Below are 24,070 nucleotides of genomic sequence, written 5' to 3'. Positions count from 1 at the left end.
GGCTGGGTTTCCCCTGCCTGGGATGTGCCCCTCTCAGCCTCCCACCATGTCCCTGGCACCAGCCGGCAGGAGCAGCAGCATGCCCCGGGCCACGCAATGCTGAAGGTGTGATGCCGCATGGCAGCTGATACAACTGCAGCACTTGCCTCTGGGGCTGTGGCCAGCAGGGTCCTGGCCTCAGCTCCCGGCAATCTCACTGCCCCTGCAAGCAGTGCTGGTAAGGGATCCCCCGCATCTGGGTGCCTGCCCATGGGATGTGCTTACAGGAGAGCGTTCCCAGCCGATTTCTGGCTGCACAGTGATCCTTTGAGAGCCGATAAGCCGCCTGGGCTGGCTGTTAGGATGGAGGGTCTCCTGTCTGTGTAGCTGATGGGCTGGTGGGGGTGCTGTGGGAGAGACATCACGCTTGGGGTGCCCCACTGCACCCCGAGGCAGAGCTTGGTCAGCCATCCTCGGGGAGCACTGTGCTACCCCAACCTGTACCTGAGGCATCGTGCTGCTGTCTGCAGCTACGGAAAATAAATAGTTCAGGGGAGCTTCAGCCCTAGAAATCTGCCCCCATCCCTCCCTGGGGTCTGGTCCCTGCCCCCTCTGTTAGCAGGGACCAAGCTACTCCATGCAACGAAGCGGGAGTCGTGAGGCAGAGGGTTAGCCTGTGAGCTGCTGTCGGACAGCAAAGCCACAGCTGGTAGCGTCGGGCACCTGGCACGCACACGGTGGCAGGAGGGGCCTTGGGCATCACCCTTGCCCAGGAGGCATGGGGCCGGGGTGCAGGCTGTCACCTCCCAGAGGCGTGTTACTTTTCTGTTGCACCCCGCTCCCCAACCTCTCCCTGCTGTTTCTAAGCAGAGGAAACCACTGCCGCCAGGCAGCTTCCTCACAGCCGCTTTCAAAATAGCAGGGTGGCTGTTGCCATCGCCTGCGAGAGCCTTCCACTGCCCTGCTGGGAGAGGACCCAAGCAGAGCAGTTTCCCATGGGGCTGGTGCAGTGCCCAGCGGCTGCCTTCCTTCTCCTCCTTCTGGGTGAGTGGCCTGCACCGTAGCGGGGACTTTCCTGGGGCAGGCAAGGGGGAGGCGAAGCACCCCCTCGGTGCGGATGGGACCTTTCCGGATGGGTGGCTCAGCGGGGCGCCTTGCTGGGGCTGTGGGAGCCGGGATGCATGCTGGGGTGCCGTGGCCAGCACTGCTCCGGCTCAGTGGCCACGGGAAGAGGTGCGGCGGCATGTTCTTCTTTCGGCACTGTGGTTTCATTCCAAAGCGATAGCCCGGACCCTGGCAGGGTTTTGGTGAGGGGATGTGCGTGCCCCTGTTGCATGGCTGCTGGGGGTGTGGAGGGGGTTACCTCGCTTCCCCCCCCTTCCCTTGGGAGGGGGTTTCTGAATGTTTCTTAGGCTGTGCTGCCACCAGCTCTCTTCCCTGGCCTGGTCTCCACGGTTGGCTTTTGACTCAGTGCCCATGGCCTGTGGGCATTTTGCTCAAGTGTGTGTGCTGGGCACTGGAATGGAGCAAGTGTCACCACTGTGAGCTCTGCAGGAGGGGAGGGTGCACGGGTGGCCATCACCTCCCCAAACCCTCTGCAGGCAGAAATGGAGGGAGCCCTTGATGACTCCTGGTGCTCCCTGCCTTCGGAGGCGCTCTTGTTGGCCCCCTCTCCCACTCCCTCCCCAGTTTCTGTTCATGGAGCACCTCTGCAGCACCCAACCTGCCGGTTTCTTCTGCTGTCCAATGTCCTTTGGCTTCTGTGTTGTATCGCCTTCTCTGGCAGTGGTCAGCTCAGGCACCTGCTCCCTTTCCCCCCAGCTTGTGCAGGACTTGAGTGCTTCGCCCTCTTAATTTTAACACACCACAAACTTCCTCCAGTGACGTCAGCCTGGTTGCTGCTCCCTCTGAACAGCTGGCTGAGAGATGCTCTCCAGCCATGAACAGGCTTGACAGCCCCCTGGCCATGATGCTGTGGTCTCTGTTGCGTGATCCCCAGTGTGCTAGGAGACAAGAAAGTTTGGAGGTTTATTGTTACAGGACTTGTTCTTACAATTGCAAGGGGTGCAATGTCCCTTGGACTTCATGCTTCAAAGAACGAGACTGCACAGCAATTCTTTCTAGTATTACATTGTGGTCATGTACGTGCCCAGACCCACTGCCGTTTTGGGTGTGCAGCCCTCGGGTAGCATATACCCCTGCAAACACCGCATGTGCTGACTGTTTCCCAGCAGGTTTGAGCACTGGCCAACGGGTGGTGACGGTTCAGAAGGGACCCCTCTACCGAGTGAGGGGGTCCCACATCACGCTGTGGTGCAAGGTGAGCGGCTACCAGGGCCCGGCGGAGCAGAACTTCCAGTGGTCCATCTACCTGCCCTCGGCCCCCGAGCGGGAGGTGCAGATCGTCAGCACCGTCGACCCCTCCTTCCCCTACGCTATCTACACCCAGCGTGTGCGCAGCCGGGGGATCTACGTGGAGCGGGTGCAGGGGGACGCTGTCCTGCTGCACATCACCGAGCTGCAGGACCGGGACGCCGGGGAGTACGAGTGCCACACGCCCAACACTGATGAGAGGTACTTTGGGAGTTACAGCGCCAAGATGAACCTCTCAGGTGGGTCCTGAAAGAGAGCCCTGCTCCCTGCCAGGCAGGCGTGCAGACAGGCTTCCACTGCCCCCACCTTTGCAGTGGGGAGAAGTGCTCGTCTCTGGGTCCCTGCCAGAGGGGCAGCTGGGGAAAGGGGTGATTAATGGGACTGGTGGGCACAAATTTTCCTCGTCCTCTCCCCAGTGTGGGATTGCTATCCTACCCCTGGGTGGCCAAGGTAGGGTTGCCCACATGTCCCCTTGCAGGTTGCTCTGGACGTTGCCTCCTAGCCAGGGCAAGGGAAGGGAGGGGAAGCCTCTGCTGTCCCATGGCCCAACTTTAACTTCAGCCCCTGACGCAGCTATAGCATTTCACAGCTAAGCACTTAGGAGGGCAGGAGCTTTCAGGCTCTGTGCGTTAGCTGTTGGTGTCCTCTTAGGTCAGAGTGTGGGACTTGACCCAAGCAGGATACCCACGGACGGAGGGAGGTGGCAGCCTCTGCAGAGTACTGGGAGAGGGAAGGCAATGGGCTGGAGAGGCAAAGGGAAAGGCCCTGCTGTGAGCTCACCAAGTCTACGTGGTGGTATGGTACTTCCACTTGGTATTCACCCTTTCCCTCCTTTATCCTGGTGTTGTACAAGCCTGCACTTGGGATTGTGAGGTGCTGGATGTTAATCGCTTTGGGGTTGCCTAATTAACACTGCCCGTAGTTTGACTGAAGAGGGTACTGCAGAGAGATTGACTGTGCTTTCTTCCCTGCTGAGGTTTTAACCACTTCACACCTTGGTGTAGGCTGATGGAAGCCTTGTCAATCAACTACAAAAGATATTTCTCCTATGCTGTCAGATACTATAGAGCTGGCCGCGGTTTTGTAGTGGCCAGCAGGTTGCCCACTGAGGCCAACAGATGGTTTTTCCTGTGACCAGCTGCTCTCTGTGTTTCTCCCCTGTGCTCAGTGATTGCAGACACCCTCTCAGCTTCCATGGCCCCCCAGGTCCTCACTCGCACCGAAGGGGACGCGGTGGAGCTCACCTGCGAGGTGTCCAAGTCCACTGCCCAGCACACGCATCTCTCTGTTGGCTGGTACCATCTTCAGGAAGCAGGAGACCGCCGTGCCGAGGAGGTCCTCACCCTCTCCAAGGACTTTGTCTTGAGGCCAGGGCCCTCTTACGTGCAGAGGTTTCTGGCAGGGGATGTGCGGCTGAACAAGGTTGGGAACACCACCTACAAGCTCTCCATTGGGGGAGTGGAGCTGTCCGACCGGGGGCAGCTGTACTGCGAGGCGGCCGAGTGGATTGAGGATCCTGATGAGACGTGGAAGGACATCTCCCGCAAGCAAACAGGGAGGACGTCGCTGGCGGTCATGAGCCAGGGTAAGGCCCTTGCAGACTCACATGTTGGCTCCAACTCTTTTGTGCATTCGAGGCTCTATAGCAGCAGCCTTCAGTGGCCTTTGCCTGCCTCCACCGCAGCCCAGGGACCCACTTGTGGGTCTGGCTGCCTTGGTTGGGCACTGAGGGGGGCGGGCAGGGCTCGGGGCCATGGTAGCCCTTGGTTCGGGAGCTGTTGGTACTTACTTCTTGCTTTGGAGGTTTGCGCAGCCGAATCTCTAATGTGGGCAGCGATCGTGTAACCTCGTGGGACCGTGCCAGGTGTTAGCAGGGAGAGCAGCGTGTGCCCGCAGCAGGCTGGCTCCTTGGCAGCGTTAAGCTCCAGTATGCGGAAAACGCATTGTTAGATTGCCTCGAGGGTCTCGCGGGCTCAGAAACCGAAGCACATAAGTCAGCTGCCCATCGCGGTGCCTCGGCCACGGGCACTGAGGGACACAGGGATGCGCTGCATGTGCTGCACAGCTCTGGTGTCTGCTGGAAGTGGCTTGTCTGTCCGTGCTGTCACAAGTCTGCTGGCCTCCAGAGGAACTGTTGTTGCTGTTTTTTAGGCCATCCCTGTGTCTCCTCCTAGTAGTTTGTATATGGTGGTAATGGGACTGTTGGTCAGACCGTGCTTTGAAGTCTAGCAAAATGTAGTATTAGGTATTTAGAAAGAGGAGACTTAGACCTGCTACCACATATGAGATGGATTAAAATAGGAAAGTTTGAAAAACAGCCTCTTGCCAGTGCTGCCCATCCACCCCTGCTCCACTTTGTCCCTGCCAGGCACCTCCTGTTCCCTCTGCCCAGCAGCTTCCCATGGCTTCTGGCATCTGCAAGCTCTGCATCGCCCCACCCAGGGCTGGTGGGAAAATCCCTCTCTCCCCACTGCCCTGGGATGGTTACAGCACTGTGTGTTTGCTACCACTCCTTTGAGCACCCTGCCTGCCGTCCCTCCTGCTGCAAGCCTGTTCCTCGCTGTGGTCCCTCACCCTGCTCTTCCTCCTGCTGCGTGTGGGTAGCTGTGCTCAGAGGAAGGGAAAATCTCTCTTTCCCACCAGTAAGTTTCACCTCAAAGGAGCTAAGGCAAGGCTGTGTCTAGTTGATGCTCTTTAACATAGGCAGTAGTATGCAAGAAAATGGGAGCAAGTCTCTCAGAAAAGATGCCTGGGGAGGTGGTGTACCATGTCCCCTATGCCTCGGGGCGGATGGAGGAGGCTGCAGAGCCAAGGTGGTGAGGGGAACTGGTGCCTTGTGGGAGGGTGGTGAGTCAGAGCAGGAAACCAAAGAAATGGATGGGTAAGGACCAAGCACCCTGTTTCTTCTGTTCAGAAATAGAGAAACTTTGTGAGAGTTTAATATTTGCAGTGTGGTAGCTCTTAAGGGTAGAACGGAGGCGATGATGGTAAGAGGATAATATGGTGGTTGTATTGGAGCTGCTGGTGTTGCTGGGTGGAACGGTGGCAGGCATATGAGCCCTCCAGCACATCACATCTGCAGGGCTGGGGTCTCCCTCTAGCACCCTATGAGAGAGCCCAGGCTGCGGGGCTGAGTGCCCCATCGCACCGGGAGCCAGCGACCACTCTGACCATGGCCAGCTGCTCCAGCGGTTTCTATAAACTCTCCAGCAAATATTTGGGAATGCCAAACGTATCTGCAGCAGCTGGGATTCCTCTTTGCAAACTGTTTATAAACCAGTGTTTAAATTCACAGGGTATTCTTCTTTCAATAAATTATTCAAGCCCTTCCAGTGGCAGTCTGGGAGCTGCTCTGTTTTACCTCCAAACTACAGCATGTAGTCTTGCCCCTCATTGTTAGACACGGAGGGATCCACAGTGACCCAAGGAGGTGGAGTGGTGTGAGCCAGGCTGCCTGCCCAGGGAGTCAGGGCTCAGCCCTACCTCCTGTTTTTTGGCTGTGCCACTGCTGTGTGGGGTCACGGCACAGGGTTTCGGGGCACCCTGTGAGTCTTTGCCTGCAGCCACTCTCCAGCCAGGCTGATGCCAGGACCCAGGGGGCATTAGCGGCAGAGGCTTTGAATGCCCTGCGAGGAAGGCAAATCGTATCATAGGACCTAGAGACAGGGTCCTTACCTCAGGTGTGGCTGACTGCCCAAGAGGGTCTGCCAAGGGGAAGATGACTTTGTGCTCCCCCTGTCGCTATGTTTTTTGCTCGGCACCTGCTGCTAGTTAGTATGGAGGGCAGGACAGGGACTGGGAGACCTCTACCTCCTCTTGCTTCCCTCCGACCTCCCCGTGATGTGACAAGTCTTGACATTTCTGCTTTCTGTAGGAACTAACCCCAAACCTCTCCAACTTGGAGAGCATCTCTTGCCCATATCCTGCAGCAGCCAGTGAGGGCTGCAGCATGCGGGACCAGCAGCATCAGATTCAGACAAGCAGCTTGAGTGCCAGCCCTCCCCATACCTTCTCCCACCACAGACAGCAGATTTAAAAACACCACTGAGTGATAAAGCCCCTTTGTGCCCCTTTCTGTTTTACGGGATAGATGTTACATGAAGCAGAACAGGAGGTGAGATAGAGCAGCCCCCTGCAAAAGCCTATGCCTCTGGGTTAGGGCAGCCCTCGGTTTGGATGTCTGAGCTGAGGGGGGGCGGGGGTGGCTGTGGCCTGAGGCCGTACTGGTGGGTGCTCTGCTCTGGGGGGGGGGGGGGGTTAGTTGCTCCTGAAGCAGGGAGGTCAGCTCCTCAGGGCTCTGGTTCTTCTTCCACCTGCGACTGCTGGTTAGGGCCTGGAGCTGGCAACCATCTCCCCATGGGCAAAATTTTCCATCCTGATGACTCTTCTAATGAAAGAAAAGGTTTTGATAGAGAATTCTCTCCCATTTCCCTCTGTATGGCCATTGGTGCTGCCAGGCAGGAGGGAAGCATGGCAGGGCCACCCAGCACCCTCTTTGTTTTTGGTTGCCCACAGGCAGAGACCTCTCCATGGACATCACTGCCGCTGAAAGGTCCCTTTCTGAAGGTGATACCTTGCAGCTCAATTGCACGGTGGGAGCCCAGAAGAGCAGCAGCAGGCACTTCCAAGTGCTTTGGCTCCTCAATGGCATGGAAGTGGCCAGGGTTGACCCCCATGGGATATTGATTTGGGAGGAAGAATATGAGGAGAGAGCCAAGCTGGGGCATCTCCGAGCATTCAAGCAAAGCAACACAGTTTATGTCCTTACCATCTATGAGGTGGGGCTGAAGGACAACGGTACGTACCACTGCTCTGTTTCGGAAGTGAATACTCCTGGAGACTTTCACAGCATCCAAACCAAACTGTCGTCAGGCATCCAAGTCAACGTGAAGCCGATAGGTTAGTAAATCCTAATAGCTGCTCTTCTGGGTAAAGACTACAGTGATCCTTGACTAGGGAGCTCTTCAAGTCTGGCCTCATCTTGGCAGGGGCAACATACCTGCTGTTTGCAGCAAGAGTGCAAATGTGCCATAGATTTTTAGTAGATAATAATAGGAAAAGTGCTTGCTCTGGCAAACATTAGCATGACAGATGCAGCAGCTGTCAACAAAGTGTAAACCTTTAGCTCAGTCTCTTTGCAACAACTTTTGGGCAAATAGGTAGAGTTCTGGGGAGGTTGGGTCCTCCCGTGTCTTTGGTACAGAAAATTGTGAGCAACACCTGTTGCTACTCTTGAGGATCACAGGATGACCCAGCAGAACAGGTACTTCTGGATGGGGTGGATCATTGCCATTTCCATCAGGGTGCTCTCCCTGTTTTGGTGGGATGACTTGTGAGAAACCAGTCTAAGAAAGATGTGTAGGAGACTCTTGGTTTCCTTGTCATAGCTAGACAATGGCTATTCTGATATAGCAGGAGCTGCCTGTTGGGACTCTATTTCTTAAGTATTTTTTTATGTATCCATGTCCTAGGAAAGACATTAAAGAAGAAGAAAAAAAAAAAACCCAACAAAACCAAAGCCCTCTTCAAAGTTCTAAGAAAAGGCTGGTTGAAAATTTCAGGCAATTTCTTTCCTTTTCCAATGTCAGGATTTATCTGGTCTCTCCATTTAATGCCACAGTATCTCTGGCTTTCTCTGGGGAGCACAAAAACGTTCCCTCCTACCCAGTAACTGTTGTTTGCAGAGAGCCACATGCGCCTGTCCGTGTCCACCAGCACACCACAGGTCATGGCAGGAGACGCCTTGGTCCTCCTTTGTGAGGTGCAAGGAGCGACCGGCCCTGTGTCCGTGCAGTGGTGGCACCTGCCACCGCAGCACCCAGGTCCCCGGGTGCTGGTGGCCACCATGGAGCGGGACGGCACCATGAGCCTGGGCAACGCCTACCGGGACAGCGGGACTCGAGGGAGCCTCCGGCTGGAGAAAGCGAGCTCCGGCGCTTTCACCCTGGTGATCCCCAACACGTTGGACGAGGGCGACAGCGGGCGGTACGGGTGCAAAGTGACGGAGTGGTCCCGAGGCCAGAGCTGGACGGAGGAGGGGGAGACAGCAGTGACAGTCAGCTCCATGGGTGAGTTGGGCCACCTCTATTTCTGGGCTTTCAAGCTGGTCATGCTGGAGGCAAGGCTGGAGAAGCGGGTGGACACATGTGGTTAGGACAGAAGTCTGCTGTGCCCTGAGCTCCGCTACTGCTGCAGGGTGACCTGGGGCTGATTGCTTGGCCCTGGAGTGCTTCAGTTTCCTCATTTCTAGCAGGGTGCTTTGGTCCTCCATGAGGTGTTTTGGGAGAGACAAGTGGGACACAACAGCTAAAATGCCCAGACACCTGAAAGGCAGTGGCTTGCTCAGCAGGTCTGTCTGTCTCCTTAACTTGAAATACAAAATATTTGTCCTAGCAGCATAATTACTTACAGTAGTTAAGCTCAACAAAGGCACTTGATGAGTTGTATGGTGGCCTTTGTCAGAGATACACCCCTGGTGCTGGCATCTGATCACTTCTCCTGCCCTCCTGTCTGAGCACAGAGCCGCTAACCTCCCTGGCATGCAATGCCGTTTCTTCTTTTGATTGCTGGAACGGGTGCCTTTATGGAGCGGCAGCTTTTGGCTGTGATTTAGGGTGGTTTTCCTTTCTTATTGCTGGGGCCGGTGCCTGAGAGCACTGGTCAGGCCACAGGAGTTGTTAGGCTTTTGTGGAGGGTGGGAAGAGGCAGCAAACAGGGCAGCAGGATCAGCAGAGGATCCCTGGCTCCCTGCCACAGGGCAGGATGGGGAGCCTGGAAGAGAGGGTACTCAGGGTTGCCCAAGGGGCTGGGGGTGGGAGAGCGGGAGGCGAGGTAGGAGAGGGCCAGGGACTGTGTGGGGCTGGAAGAGCACAGTGCTGCTTGGGGGGGAGCAGCACTGGCCAGAGGAGCGGCAGGACTGCTGGCTGCCGTGGGGCTGTGGTGGCTGCGGCAGCGGGGACGGCCCAGCGTGGGAAGGGTGGCGGCAAGATGGCACGGGGCAGGATTTCTGTCCCGGTGCCAAGAGCTCTCTCCTCCCGAGCAGGTCTCGGTCTGCACGCCACGCTGACAAGCCGAATTGCCACTGTCAAATATGGGCAGAGTTTTGAACTCATCTGCCAAGTGAGCGCCAGCTACACCCTCGAGGAGGTGCCGGCATCTGTGGGGTGGCTCTTCCAGCCCAGCCCACCCACCGGCCACTACCACGAGCTGGTCCGGGTCTTTCCCAGTGGCACCGTGGCCTGGGGAGCAGCACAGCCACACTTCCAGGGGAAATCCCAGCTGACAAAGGCTGCCACCTCCTTCAGGCTGAGCATCCACAATGCCGCGGCTGCCGACGAGGGGATGTACCAGTGTGAGGTGGAGGTCTGGAGGAAGAACACCCTGCCGCTGGGGCAGCCGGCGGCCACCACCAGGTCTAATGCTGTGGGGATAAAACTGGTGCTGCCAGGTAAGCAGTGCCACGGGTGCTTCTTCAGCAGAGATGTCTCCTGCAACTTTAAATCTATCAAACATGACCGGGGGGCAACCAGGACCATACATTATGCCAAGCATATGGGAATCAGCATTGCCACTAGGATTTTAAGCCTTGTTTCTGGGAAGAAGTAGTCCCCTCCAAGGAGCCCAGTTGAATGCTGGGGGTGTGAGGTACCTCCCATGGTGTGGGCTTCTGGGGGGCTGGAGGGTGGTAGAGAGAGGCAGGCCCCAAAGCTGGTGCTGGGATATGTCTGTGTCCCCCGAGCTTCCCCCAGTGTATTCGAGGTGCACTGAGAAAGGGCCAGGGCTCTCTGCTGTGCTGGGAGCCAGCACTGAGTTGCAAGGTGCTGGGGGCTCTGGGTGGAGGTGTCTACTCCCAGGCACGGCTGGGCTGCGCAGCGGGGGCCCTGGCCAGGGTTCCCTTTTATGGCCAGCTCTGCAGGCAGGGTCCGTGCTGCCAATGTGCCTGACAGCATCGCGCAGGGAGCCTCGTCCTCTTATGGAAGAGAGATGTTGTAAATACACCACAGCCGCCCAGCCAGCCCGCTGTGCGCCTGCTCCCTGCCACCCCTGGCAGCAGCACGGTGTCAGCTTGCCCTGCTCGTGGCTGGGGCAATGAAGGAATGGAAGCGGTTGTCCCATGCAAAACCTCTGAGCCTGTGGAGGCAGGCGTGAGAATACAGGCTCTTCTTTTTTCCCTTGTGTCTGTTCTGCCAGCAAAGGAGCGTTCTTGCTCTTTTTGCACGCATTAAGTGCTCCTTCCTCTAATCCTTGGGTTTTTGGGATCACAACCCAGCGAACTGAAATCACGCATTTTCCATGTTTTTCACTGCTGGGTTTGCTGTAGTAACTTGGTACGTTTCCTTCCCTGTTTGGGCTTGTTTCCATGCTGCTCGCTCTCCTGCTCCGCTGCTGCTCTTTCCTCACCCCTGCAGAACTGGGTGCTGGGGTACTCTGTATTACACCTGAGCTCCAGCCAGCTGGGGGCAAAGGGTCTGCAGGCTGATACTGAGGCTAGGGGTGACAATGGACAGCGTCTGTGAGTAGTAGTGCGTTAGTAGTGTAAATGGCATTAAGGCGAACAGGTATAACTGTAGAGCGCCTACACAGAGGAGATGGTAGCAGTGGAGCAGTGAGATATTACAACGTTTGGCTCCAAATGTATTGCAGCCGTTACTGGATACTGCGGTGCTGTAAAGATGGTGGGAACTGGGAGGGGATGATGTGCAATGGGAGGTGGCTGCTGGCTCTAGTGCCATCTCTCTCAGAAAGGCAGCATGAGCCAGAGTGAAGGATATTTGGGAAGGTAGAGAAGTAAGTTTGGGAAGGAAGCCGGCTCTAACGGCAATGGGATGAGGTGAAGCTGTAGAAAATGAAGCTGCAAATCATGAAAATTGCCAACCTGTTTCTTCACATACAAAATCTTATGGTTGGAGACCACAGAGAGACTGGAGCTCTTGACTTTTGCTTCAGCATTTTGTTTACCACTCGGTGTCAGTTGGTGCTTAAGGAGTTTAAACGCCGCTGTGGATCTGGCCTGTAGCTTCAGACGGGAGGGACATGCGTGAAAGGTCATAACAAGAAGGGAAGGAGGACAGGTCTTTTCCATTTCTGACTTCTTACATAGTTCAGCATCTGACTCTTGGTGGGGTCCCATAATTAGTGCCCTCGGCAGGCAGATGCTGCCCAACCCTAGCAGGGATGCTCCCATCAGCCTCTCAGCGCAGCTGCCCGCGGTGGCTTCCCCCGGCTCCGGAGCGAACCACGGGGGGCTTTGCACTAGCAGCTGCTCTGGCTGGCCCGCATGGGTCGCTGCAGCGGCCGTGCCCTTCCGTGTGCTCTGCTGCTCCTGGGCTGGGCAGAAAGCGCGGCGTCAGCAGACAGGGTTTGCAGCGAGACGGGCAGCGAGAGGCTTGGCTTGGTTAATTAAATGGAAAATGAAAGGGAAAACAGCACCGTGTCTTTCTGTGCCAAAGAAAAAGGCAGGCAGCTGCTCTGCCCTTTTTGGTAATTGGTCTTTAGCGGTAGTGAGAAGAGACCTGGAGCTGAAACAAAGGGGCTTGGCAGCAAGTGCTCTGCTTCCTCTCGGGGTGATCTTCTCCGAGAGTGTAGCAGCAATTTTTCTCATCAAAATCAAGTGCTCACAGCAGTGGTTCCTGTGGCTCCTCTCTGAGCTCTAGTAGCTTTTGCTTCTCTGGAGTATTTTCAGGCCAGGCCGTACTCAAGCAAGAGGCCTCCTGCCCTGGGCTGTTTGCTGTCTCCTGTGCTGGCAGCCTCTCTCGGTTTGGGGAAAGGTCCTGGGGTTTACCTGCCTGCCCCTGACCACAGCAGCACTGCCAGAAGGAGCTCACCTGGAGAGAGATGCACGTTTTGGTCCAGCATGGCCCCACAGCTGACTTTCCTGAAGCTCCTTTTTGCTGGGAGAGGTGGCAGAACTGCTTGCGATGAGCAGCGGGGCTGCTCTGCCGGCATGCTCTCCTTGGCAGCTGCAGCTGGGGGAGGCACATCCTTGTGTCTGACACGGGAAGGCTGTCCCCGATGTCCACCACTTTCCCTGGTCCTGCCTATTCCTCTCCTGTGGCCTTCGAAATGGGAGCAGTCTCCAGTTGAAATATCTGGGAGTATTTTTTCTTTCCCTTTGTCAGAGTTCACTTCTGGGTCCCTGAATAAAGCTCCTGAACTTCAGCAGGCTTGCTGAGTGATACTCCTCTGTACTGAACAGCTGAAGTTAAGAACCAAGTGTCTTATTTTTTCCAGTGTGATCAGTTCACCTGTCACAGAAACTCAGGATGGCTGAGGTTGGCAGGGACCTCTGGAGGTCATCTGGTCCAAGCCACCTGCTCGAGCAGGGCCACCTAGAGCAGGTTGCTCAGGACCATCTCCAGACAGCTTTTGAATCTCTACAGTGTCCCTCCCTGAAGATTTGTGCTTCCTTAGAGCTGGCTCTGGACTGGGTATGCTTTTAAGTACTGAGTTGGACAACATCAGCTTGCATCTGTTTCCTAAGTGTGCTCAAGTCTGCTTGATCTCTGCGTATGTGGATCTGATTAATTGCACAGCTTCCTAATTAGGGTGATTGCTTTCCTGTTTCTTCTGCTTATTGCCCTTACCTGTTTCTTCAGAGCAGCAAAGGTGCACTGTGAAATGCCGGACAGGACTTTGTTGATCCCTTGGGAGTGGCCACCTCCCAGACTTCCCAGTGAATGTTGCTGCTGAAATCCTCACCACTGAGGTGAGGCAGTAAGCAGATACTGGGACTTGTGCAAGTCCCGCTGTGGAGGAAACTGTCCACCTTTTGGTGACAATGTGTCTGTCTGCAGTGTAGAGAGAAGGGGAAGGAAGAACAACAGGGTGCAAAGAGAGAAGAGCAGCATAAGTGGACGTGAGCAGAGAGGTTTTGTTGGCAAATTTGAGATGGGGGCAGAGGCCCACGTGCAGGGGTGTCAAGAGCCATCAGTTGGGATATTTTGCATTGACTGGCCTCAAGAGAGGCAGTGATGGCCTCTGAAGTGGGTTGCTTGAGTTTTTCAAGAAGAAATTCTTGAAGGAAGGGGAAATGCGTGGGCTTTCTCCTGTGGTGTCCCTCTTCCCCATCAGCCCCTGTGGGGGAAGCTGCAGCTGCCTCCCGGTCCATAGGCCCTCTCCATAACTTGCTGCCATCGCATCCCTCGGGGAGGTGTTGCAGAGGAGAGAGCGCCCTGCTGAGCCTGCAGCCGAGGGCAGGGGGCTGGGATGCTCTGCAGGGGCATCTCAGTGTGTCCTCTGCAGCCCGTCTCCGAACCAGCACCCAGGGGCTGAGCTGAAGGGAGCTCGGCTGCGCCCAGCCTCCACGGCACAGGGCGTCCTGCTGCTCAGCTCGTACGCAAGGAAAATGCTGAGAATGGAAGCTCAGTCTACAGTCACTTAAAAGCCTGATGGTGTCTCGTGCTGAGTAATTTCTGCCTACCCACGGGTAGATAGCCGTGTGTACTCCTTCACGTGACTGCTGACCCCATCTGACAGAGGTGGTGTCTCAGCATGGAGGGGAGGGCCAAGAGGAAACGCAGGTCGTTGGAGGCCCTTCAAAGAGACCGGTTTGCAGCCTTTCCACTGCTGGAGGAGAAGGAAAGGCACCAGCAGCAGGTGAGGTGCAGGGGGAAGGGGACCCCTCAAACCAGCAGCAGCACAGGCACATCGGGAGCAACTGTGTACCCTGCAGGGGGGCAGAGCTGCAGGCAGCACTGCAGCTCTCCTCTCCTGAACTGCTCAGTGCTAAATTGAGCAATTGCTAGGTATAATCACAGCGGATGTTGAAGACCGTGTTATGTGGTTTCCGATTAATAACCACAGCAAACACCGGAGACGGTGACTGTTAGTGAAACCCATGCAGGCTCTGTAGCCTCTCTGAGATAAGACACTTGTTCACAGTCTCCAAAGCCGTAGGCTGGTTCTATCACTTATGTGTGAGCCTGCCGATAAAAGCAGTGGTGGACGGACACGTTTGCTTCAGACAGAGGCTTTGCCTCCAAGCTCTAACACAGCGGCTGCCTCCGTCCCATGGTCCCCCAGGTGCCTCCTCTGCTGCTCCTCTGCCCAGTAGCACCCAGTGATTCCCCACCACAGTTCAAATAAGGGTGTGTGGATTTTCTCTTTCCCTCCTTCCCCCACCCCCCTGCTCCAGCATCCCCTAATGGGTCTTTGTCCCTTGAGCACCCTCTTCCTCCCTCCTCTTTCTGCGGGTCTCAGACCAGCCTTATTCCTGTCCTTGCCAGCATCCCTGTATGGGCAGCTGCAGCCAGCATGATTATTTTGTTTCTCCATTTAGAAAGCAAGCTTCATGTAGCTACGAAAGAAAGCTCTGTGGAGACTGTCAGCGGTGCCGACACAGCCATTGAGTGCAGGATCATGTCTGCCCAGAACAATTCTCAGTTTGCCATTACCTGGTACCTCCTACCTCCTCCTCTGGCAGATGCAACCCCCCTGCAAATCCTAAGGGCCAACTACAGCAGCATACTGGAATATGGGGCTGAGTTCAGCTCTCCTGCACAAAAGTCCCGGTTCCTGAGCCAGAGGGTGTCCAGCAACGTTTTCTGGCTGCGGATACTCTCTGCAAACCCTGGGGACCAGGGCAGGTACTACTGTGTAGTAGAGGAATGGCTCTGGCTGGTGGATGGCTGGTACAAACTCGGAGAGGGAGCATCGGGAAGCACCATGCTGGAGTTCAAGCTCCCAGGTAAGCAGGTGGTTCTCTCTCATATAGGTGCTGCTGGAGAAGGTTGGATCAATTTACGGTGGGGCCCCTGCCAGACCTCTCCTAAGCTAGCAGGGCTTAGAGAAGCAGTGGCTCCTGCATTGGATCTGAGACTTAGGGATGCAGGAGGTATCAGTGCTTCTCAAAGGGAAATAGGGAATTAGGAGGATTTACCACATCCTCCCAAACCAACCAAGCTAGTATTTTTGCCACTGGCAGATGATGTCTAATGCTTCATAACAAAGCTAATCGTGGCATTTTCTTTTCACTCCATCACATGGTGCGCTTGGTTGGTTGTACAGTGCTGTGAATAGAGAGGAAGCCATTTCGCGGTACTCCTGAGCATCCTGAAGCAAAATACTCTTTTCCTTACCGTGCAGCACATTGCTGCTGAGAACAAAGCTGAAGGCTGAGCTGCTCCCACCTTGGGCACTGCACCACTGGGGTGCACAGTGGGTCTCCCTGGCCCAGTTCTTCCCTCTCTCAGCCTCACTTGGCTTATGGGTTGCAGCCCTAAATAAAGTGGATCAGAGAATTCCAGCTTCCTAAATAGCTTTTGGTCCAAAGGATGCCTTATCACTTGCTTGGAGGGGGTGGGAAGTATTACAGCAGAGGGTTGTGAACAGGGGGCAGAGGTGATGGGGAGGAAGGAACACCCCAGGGCAAATGAGTCACAGGAGCAAGGGTCCTGTGGGTGTCCTGCAGAGGCTCTTGCAAGAGCCTATCTCAATCCCCCCCACTTTGTTCCAGAAGATTTCTGTCAGCCTGCGGGCACAGGCAGGAGCATTTCTATGGCAGTGCAACGCTGCAACGTGTCTTTCTGCTTGCATCCTACCCCCCAGGGCGTGAACTGCAGCTGGAGAAAACCAACCGCAGCATCTCAGCGAGGGAGGGTGAGGAGGTGACGCTGCACTGCCTGCTGCAAGGTGCCCACCTGCCCGCTACCCACCTCTCGGCCACCTGGTTTCGGGGAGAGGAAAGCAGACACGTCAGGCCCCTGCTCACCCTCCGCCGTGACGGTGCCATCGAGTACCCTGTGGAGAGCCTGGCGAGGAGGCTGCACCTGCGCCGCCCCACCACCGGTGACTTCAGCCTGACGCTGGGCAGCGTGGAGGAGGGCGATGCGGGGGTCTATCACTGCCAGGTGCAGGAGTGGCAGCAGCAGAGCAAGGGGAAGGACTGGGCTCTGCAAGCCTTGGCGCGCTCAGGGTACACCCGGCTCACTACCATCCCGCCAGGTAATGCCTCTGGGTGCGAGGGGCAGCTCACCCCACACCAGTTCCCCCTTAGCCATACTGGGATGGGGGGGAGGATAATGGCAGCTCTCTGATGGCAATGCTGGCTGCAATGGCAAGAATGCAGAGGGGCCGGGAGGACTTGCTAAGGGATTGCAGAAGGGGTCAGTGCTGGGGACATCACCAGAGCTGTGTTGGGAGCCATGGGAGGGAGGAGAGCCCTTCGAGGGACACATGCTATAGACCTGGTGGGGGGAGGCAATGAGGTCCTGTTCCCAGTCCCCTTGATCTGCCAGTGGCTGAAACCGAGTGCTTGGCATTGTAAATGCCAGAGGTGGTGGTCAGATGAGATACCAAGAGCTCCGACTGTGAGGCATGTGGCCCAGAGGGTACCACCGAGTGCACTTGTGTCTGCAGTGCTTTGTGGCTTGTGGGGTCTCTGCGGGACCATGGGCAGAAACCTCTGCTCTCAGTCCTGCCATTGGGGCCAGAATGCTAACTGTTTGGGGAAAAAATTCTTGGTGTGATTTTTCTGGCAAGTCCTTCTCCAGCAAGGTCTTTAAAAACAGCCTCTGTCCTCTTGGGGTGAGTTGGGGTGCATGCTGGGTGCAAAGATAGAGCTGGATTCTTGTGGTTTAATCCCAGCCGGCAACTAAGCACCATGCAGCCACTCACTCACCTCTCACAGTGGAATGGGAGAGAGAATCAGGAGGGTAAAACTGAGAAAACTTGTGGTCTGAGATAAAGTCAGTTTAATAGGTAAAGCAAAAGCCGTGGACACAAGCAAAGCAAAAGAAGGAATTCATTCAGCACTTCCCATCAGCAGGCAGGTGTTCAGCCATCTCCAGGAAAGCAGGGCTCCATCATATGGAACAGTTACTTGGGCAGACAAACCGCCATAACTCCGAATGTCCCCCCTTCTTTCTTCTTCCCCTAGCTTTATATGATGAGCATGATGTCATATGGTCTGGAATATCCCTTTGGTCAGTTGGGGTCAGCTGTCCCGGCTGTGTTCCGTGCCAACTCATTGTGCCCCCCCAGCCTACTCGCTGGTGGGGTGGGGTGAGAAGCAGAAAAGGCCTTGGCTCAGTGTAAGCACTGCTCAGCAGTAACAAAAACATCTTGGCATTATCAACACTGTTTTCAACACAAATCCAAAACATAGCCCCATGCTAGCTGCTATGAAGAGAATTAACTCTATCCCAGCCAAAACCAACACAATTCTGCATACAGAATTGTAAATAAAAGCAAAGGTTTCAGTCAGGCACACACAGTGTGTTTAGGGAGGTAACAGGCAGGAAAAAAATACTCTCTTCTTGCCTCTTTGGGGAAATAGGAAGCTTGGATGACCCATGTGGAGTTAAAAATATGAACTGTGAAATCGTTCATGTTGCACTTAGCCGAGAGGATCCTGCAGTTCTTCTCATGCCTTCAGCCCTGGAGTTGCCATGCCCGAAGCCAGCCTGGGTGCCAATGTGCAGTTATAGCTTCTGCAGGAATTACCAATGCTGACCGATGTGGAAGAGCTCAGGGCACCCTGTAGAGCCCTCCCTTGTGCCTGCTACTGTCACAGGCAAGCATGGAGCCTGCTCGCATGACTTTGCACGTACAGCAGAGCTAATCTGGATTTAATTGCACAGGGAGGCACTGACAGTGCTTCATTCCCCTGCTGTTATGCTGCTGCTGTTGTCCATCACGGCTCCCTCTAGCACTCAGAATTCTCCTTCATTAGCTCCTCCTGTCTCTTGTTACCCATTACTGGTGGAGTAACCATTGCTAGAATTGCTCAGTAACTACTAGAAAATTGTCCTTCAATTTTTGTATAAGTGTTTTTGCCAAGTGGTTTTCATGGTTTTCACAAAATCTAAGAGATTATCTGGGTGGTTTTGGGTTTGGGGGTTTTTTTTGTGCTTGTATGTTTCTGTAATGGCGCAGGCATCTCAGAATGCCCCTCTGGCTCACGAATTTCAATGTTTTGGAGTTTTCCAAGGGGTAATGACACAGCCATGTGCAAGTGTACCCATAACCAGGAGTAACTTCAGCTCTAATTGCTGATGCTGCCTTTTAGGATACATCCCTAGTACTATAGAGGCATTCATGTAGTGGAGACTTCTCCCTGTCTTCCTATGGGAGAGTAAACGTTGCTTCCATCTATGCGGATGGGGTGCAGAGCTTCAGAGGTAGAGAGGTGAAAGCCAGTTTCACAGCCAGGAGTAGCCCCCAGGTTGATTCATCCCTCACCCACCAGGCTGTGTGGGTCCCCCACGGACAGCTTCAAATCAGCAGACCTGCATGCTCAGCATGGCTCTGCAGAGCAAGCGTAAAACATCTGCACGTGGGTCTTCGGTAAAGAGGAGAATTGAGGAACACCACTTTAAGGTGGATAAAACAGACCCAAAGGAGTTGGCATGACCCTTCATGGTAGGCCAGGTGCATCTGAGGTCAGTCTGTGGTGTTGAAGCTACATGTCAAGTGAGGAGATTTTGATGGCCAGGATTAATGGGTGGCTGTAAGGAGCCCAGGACAAAAATGGAGAGGCTGCTAATGAGAGCTTTTCAGCTAGCATGGGACTTATCAAACATGGTTTTGTGAAGTACCCAGAGGGTACACCAGCAGTACAGGCAGCCCCCACCTCAACTGGGGAGCTATTCTGCAGGAGCTGCCAGGGATGGGGCTCACAGCTGCCTGCAGCTGAGCATGGCTGGAATTTGATAGCAGAGCCGCAGAAGCAAGGAGGGGCAGGCATCTGGGGAAGACAGGGACCTCCTTGATCTGGTTTCCTTTGCTTTCCTCTTGTCCCTCCTTGTTCAGTGGTGCAGCCTCTGGCAGACCTTCTCCTCACCTCGCTGTCACTGGTGTTGGGCAGGGACCCAGGGGGTGAAGGGTATGTGGCTTTTCCTTACTGAGCCCAGTCCGGAACGGGTTAGCTGAAGAGCCATGCTGTTTGTGTTGGGATGTTTCAGCTGAACGAGTGGGGGCCCTATCTGACCTCCCAAAACAAGAAATTGAGGCAAATTACCTGGTTTCTCTCCCCCTTCTCCTCAGGTAGCCTGTATGAATTCTTAAAAATTCATGGTAACTGTTGAAGATTGAGAGAAAAGTGGTAAGAAGATAACCTATAGAAACAGTAGGAGAGAGAAACTCAAACTAGCTTGGGGCCTCACTTCTTTTTTTTTTTTTTTTTTTTTTTTTTTCCCCTTCTCCAGAGTCAACTGTTTTGTCTAGGATCTGCTCATCCCCACCGCTGCTGAACTTCATCCTCTACTTACCGCTGGTTCTGATCCTTCTCCTGGCCCTTGTTGTCTTCTGCTTGTACTTCAAATTCGGAAAAAGCAAGAAGGGCAGCGTCACAGGAGACCAGCTGATGGAACTGCAAGGAGCTGGAGGGGTCAAGAAAACTTAGCTGGTCTATAATGGCAGATGTAACTTGAAGGAGTAGAGCTGGACACCTGAGGAGGACTGAGTACTCGGAGAGGTGCTTTTTATTGTTTTGTAGTAGCTCTTGCAATGAATCCTTAAAATTGCGTGTTTACTTGCAGTGGAATGAAGTGGCTTTGAATTACTAAGCAAATAGTTTTTTCATAACAGGTGTTCCTGTCTTTTATGTTAGGTGCCCACCTATTTCACACTCTGGTCATTGTGGTATATTTGAGGTCCTTGCAGTAGTATGTGTCTCCCACTGTGGATGGAAGTGGTGTTACTCTCTACAGGTATAAGGGGAAAAAACCAGCTCTCTTTGCACTGCGACACAAAGTTATCAAATTGCTACTCATTTTAGGTGACTTGAAAAAAAATCTGTGTGGTGTGCGGGCTAAAAAAAAGCGGCAGAGCTGGAAACAGAGTATTGGTGTCCAATTTAAGGCATTGCACTTGCCTTTGTCCACCCTTTGCTGGAGAAGCTCTCAGACACTGCTGTCTCCTCATTCTGGGAGCACCTGTGCCCAAAATGCATCTTCTCTGAAAGGAAATGGATCACAAAACCTGTCACAGGAACATGAGGACTGAGCAAGGCTGGCTGGGGCTGAAGAAAGTGCACAGCAGGGGTACCATAGCCATCCACAAAAACTGAATCCTGTTGACCCAGTAAGGGACTTGCATGGAGTCTTGGCTCCCAGAAGGAAGAAGTGGACACCAAGGCATCTTGGAGATGAGTGTGCAAAGACTTTCCAGCTCATTCCTTTGCTGGGACTGCTGTCGAAGACAGCATCCAGCCCCTCATGCTGAAGCTGCATGGCTGGGACCTGGTATTAGACACCTCCCGATTGTACCACGTAATAAAAAAGCCATGTGTGCGCTTGCAGGACAGCTCCTCTGTGCTCTGGAATCCAGCTCAGGCTCACCTTTTCAAGGCTGAGGAGCTCTGCTACCTGAAGGCTGGCTGGCTGGCTGATGCATTAGAGGAAAGGAAATTTCGATCCCATCCCTATAAGTCAAAGGATACTCAAGCCCTAATTGTGCAAAGTGGGATGTGGTCCCAGCAAGTTGTAAGGTCAGGCATCAGGGTGGTGATCAAAGCGCTGTCCTCATAAAAGCAGCTGTGTGGAAATCATGGCAGACATTTATGAACTTGCTTCCTTTGACTGGAGGGAGGGTTGGAGACACCACAGCCCCTCTAGATGAACTGTTCAAGTCCTTCACTTTCCTTACAATTAGAAAAGCTGCCTGCCCTGTATCCCGTGGAACTAGGAGGTGCTTCCTTCCCTTTCTCCTTGAAAAAACACTTTTTGCATAATTTTGAAGACTACTGCTCTTGTTTCCCTGCTCAGCCTCCTCTGTCTGCACTGGCTGGCTCCAGTTTGCTCAGCCTTTCCCTGTGGGTTATGTTTCCCCGACCTCGTGCAGCTTTTTTCTTTGTTGCCCTGACCCCAGCTGTCTCTCCTGTGGCATGAGTGCTCAGAGCCGCACGTGGGGCTCTCTGCAGAGGTTTCCTCCCCGCCTTGTGGGTTATGTCCTGTTTACACATCCCAGTAGGATGTTTGATTTTCTGTGTGCGTGTGACAACGTGGCACTGTTTGCGCTTGGCTCGCAGTTGGCAGGCTCCTCTCCTGCAGATTTGCTGTCTAGCAAGTTGTTTCTCCGCTGTGTGTTCAGGCTGTTGACTTTTCCTATCTAACTGAAGCACTGTTTGCATGGGCCTGTTGAACAGCTTTCTGCACCAGTTTGCAAAAGATCCTGCTGTCTGTTTGTCTTAGTCCTGTCTCAGTAATGGTTTAATTCGTGGACCAGTTTCAGTCTGTTTTGACAGAGAAGCAGATGCTCCCAGGACATTAAACTCCTACGTGTTTCGTGGAAAGTGGTAGCCGGATGAAGGAGAGGAGGCAGGCGAGCTGTCCCACTAAGGGAAGGCTGCAATGTGAGTTGCCTGACAGCCAGCCCTGAGCCAGTCATACACTGGCTGCCTGGCATCCAGCTCATAATTAGGGGACACAGAAAGGAGATGTAGGTGTGTTAGGGCGTGAGAAAGGAAAGAAGGAACCATTTTTGACCATAAACTATTAACAATTAATCTCTGCATGTAGTTTATCTACCAATTTTGTGCTGTCCTCCTGTGTTTTTGTTTGGATTGTTTCCTTAGCTTCCCATAGGAGTACTTCTTGTAGGGGAGATTGGGTAGGTCTGACATGCTCTGTTTTTGTTCAGAACAAACCAAAAAGAGTTTATTTTCTTTTTTTTCTTGCATTCTTCTAGGTGCTTGTAATTACTTTGTCCCTGCATCTCCCTGAGGATTGCAGTTAAGAAGATGCAGGTGTTCAGTTTCCTCTTCTTTTTAAAAATAATTTTGCCCTTTTCTTGTCACTCGATTTCTCGCACTCCTCAGGTGTTACCACAGCAAACCACTAACAGATGGCTTGACAGCCTATTCTTTACGTGTCTTAGGATGAACCTCATCAAGACCAGCCTTCTGCTCAAAAATCAAACTTATTTAGGTTGCTACTCATCACCAGACTGCTGGGGTGGTGGCATGGGACAGCTCCTACCCTGCTGCCGCGGTCACATGTGCGGGTCAGTCTCCGTAAGCTGTGCAGGCTCTGTGAGTGACCTGGTTGGGTTTGGTGCATCCCCCAAGCCCGCGCTGGCCCCTTGCTCGGCTACCTCGGCACTGCGTTGCAAGTCTGTGGAGGCATCTTTGCTGCCATCTGATCTTCATGTAAAAAACTGCAGACTCTACTGCAACACAAGATTTTTGTGTCTGGTAGACTGGGGGAAGAAAGTGGGCAGAGAGAAGGAGGTCTCCCCATCAACAGGGTGCTTTCTTCTTCTGTCCCGTTTTTGCTCAGTTAAGCAGAGGCCTGTGGAAGTAGCAGCTTTCTATTCACACAGGTTTAGAGGTTTTAATATAAGTTTGTAAAGCATGCCTAGGGCCTTGATAAAAGGGTCTGCAAGAAAAATGTGTGGTTTTGCAGTGGCGGGGTTTTTTCCTCTTTATTTTTTTCTGGCTTTGGTGGGTCACTGCCAAACCTTTCAGCTATATGTTTTAAGATGTATTTTTTTCTGTGAGTGAACTTAGAAAGAGTCATAACTTATCACAGCAAAAGCTCCAAACCAGTCCCATTTTTAAAGAGAACATTTCACTCAGCTGAGGTAAATGTAGGAGAGGGAGAGAGACGTGTGTGTGTGGTGGGTCAGGGAATGGTGTTGATTTTGCTGTTGGGGCTCTTGGCCACCCTCACCCACCCCTGTTGCCACCTTTTTTCCAAGTCCAGCCTCTGATGTAAATTAAAACAGCTGATAAAATATATATTTAGCTGTTACAGCCCCGTGGGGTAAAACAGTGCAATAGCGCAGACCCTGCAGCACAGCAGTGCCCCTGTTGCACCCTGTCCCCCAGATACACCCTTGCCCAGGGAACGTCCTGTGTGAGGGCAGCGTGCGGTGGGAAGGTCCAGGGTCCTTTCATAGGTTTTAAAGCAGCTTGAAGGGGCTACAGGGCAATGCAGAGCTGGCTCCAAGAAGAATTAATCCACTGGGAAGCGGTTGAATGGGGCTATAGAAACACGAGAGCTGTGTTGTGCTCTTGTGTTTCTATAGGAAGGTATGGAAACTATAAGGCGAGGGGAGAGCAGTGCTGCCTCCCAGGCAAGCCAGCACAACCTTGCAGCTTGGCAGACCCTCACTGTTCAGAAGATGGATGATGCGAGGGCAGGACGGGTGGGAATATAACCCCTGTGTTGCGTTGCCTTCCTGGAATGCTTTTATGGCACCTGCCTCTGGGCAGGAGCAAAGCCAGTGCTCAGTGACCACTGGGGCAGCTCACCCAACACGCAGTGGGACAAAGGATCACACCAGTGACTCTCACCTGAAGATGGGTGTACTGAGGACCTTTTGCTGCAAGGCTCCTCTGTCCTGCGAGGTGGGAGGCTGAGTGATGAGTTAGTTGCTGTGGAGGAGCGGTGGGAAGTGGCTTGCAAGCAAGGAGGTACTTTGCATCCTCTGGCAGCCGATGTCTCAGGGTTTCCTGGCCTGTCCCACTGCCTGGGAGCAGAGGGCACAGCAGCAGCATGCTGTCCTGTACTGCCAGGGCAAGGTTGTTGAGGAAGGTTGCCAAACTTTCAAGAAATGCTTCCAAACAAATGACTTGGATTTGTCCTGGGATGTCCCCTCTCAAGCAGCATCTCTTCATTCCTCCCTATTAAGTCTAAGTTGGTTTTGAAATTTGACATTCAGTTTTCTTCCTGTGATACAATATTTAAAAACTGGAAATAAAAGATGCAGTTTTGACATGTGCTTTGGTCTCACTTGGTGCTATTTTGCATTCCAGCTGGTTCCCGCAGCCCCTGCT

The 24,070-nt window shown here is 53.8% G+C and overlaps 1 protein-coding gene across 1 annotated transcript; it reads left to right on the top strand.

The window, feature by feature from the left end:
• Positions 1-117: 117 nt before the first annotated feature.
• Positions 118-24,015, top strand: CD101 (CD101 molecule). The gene is made up of 10 exons (XM_052795095.1): positions 118-217; positions 847-1,023; positions 2,214-2,591; positions 3,521-3,937; positions 6,868-7,251; positions 8,037-8,420; positions 9,395-9,799; positions 14,630-15,037; positions 15,898-16,293; positions 19,497-24,015. The coding sequence occupies exons 1-10, from the start codon at positions 118-120 to the stop codon at positions 19,691-19,693; spliced, it is 3,246 nt and encodes a 1,081-aa protein (XP_052651055.1). The 3' UTR covers positions 19,694-24,015.
• The last annotated feature ends 55 nt before the right edge of the window (positions 24,016-24,070 follow it).

Source organism: Harpia harpyja, chromosome 8, assembly GCF_026419915.1.
Source record: "Harpia harpyja isolate bHarHar1 chromosome 8, bHarHar1 primary haplotype, whole genome shotgun sequence".
NCBI classification, from domain to species: Eukaryota; Metazoa; Chordata; class Aves; order Accipitriformes; family Accipitridae; genus Harpia; species Harpia harpyja.
The sequence above is the reverse complement of the archived record's forward strand: the minus strand, read 5'-3'. Positions and strand labels throughout refer to the sequence as shown.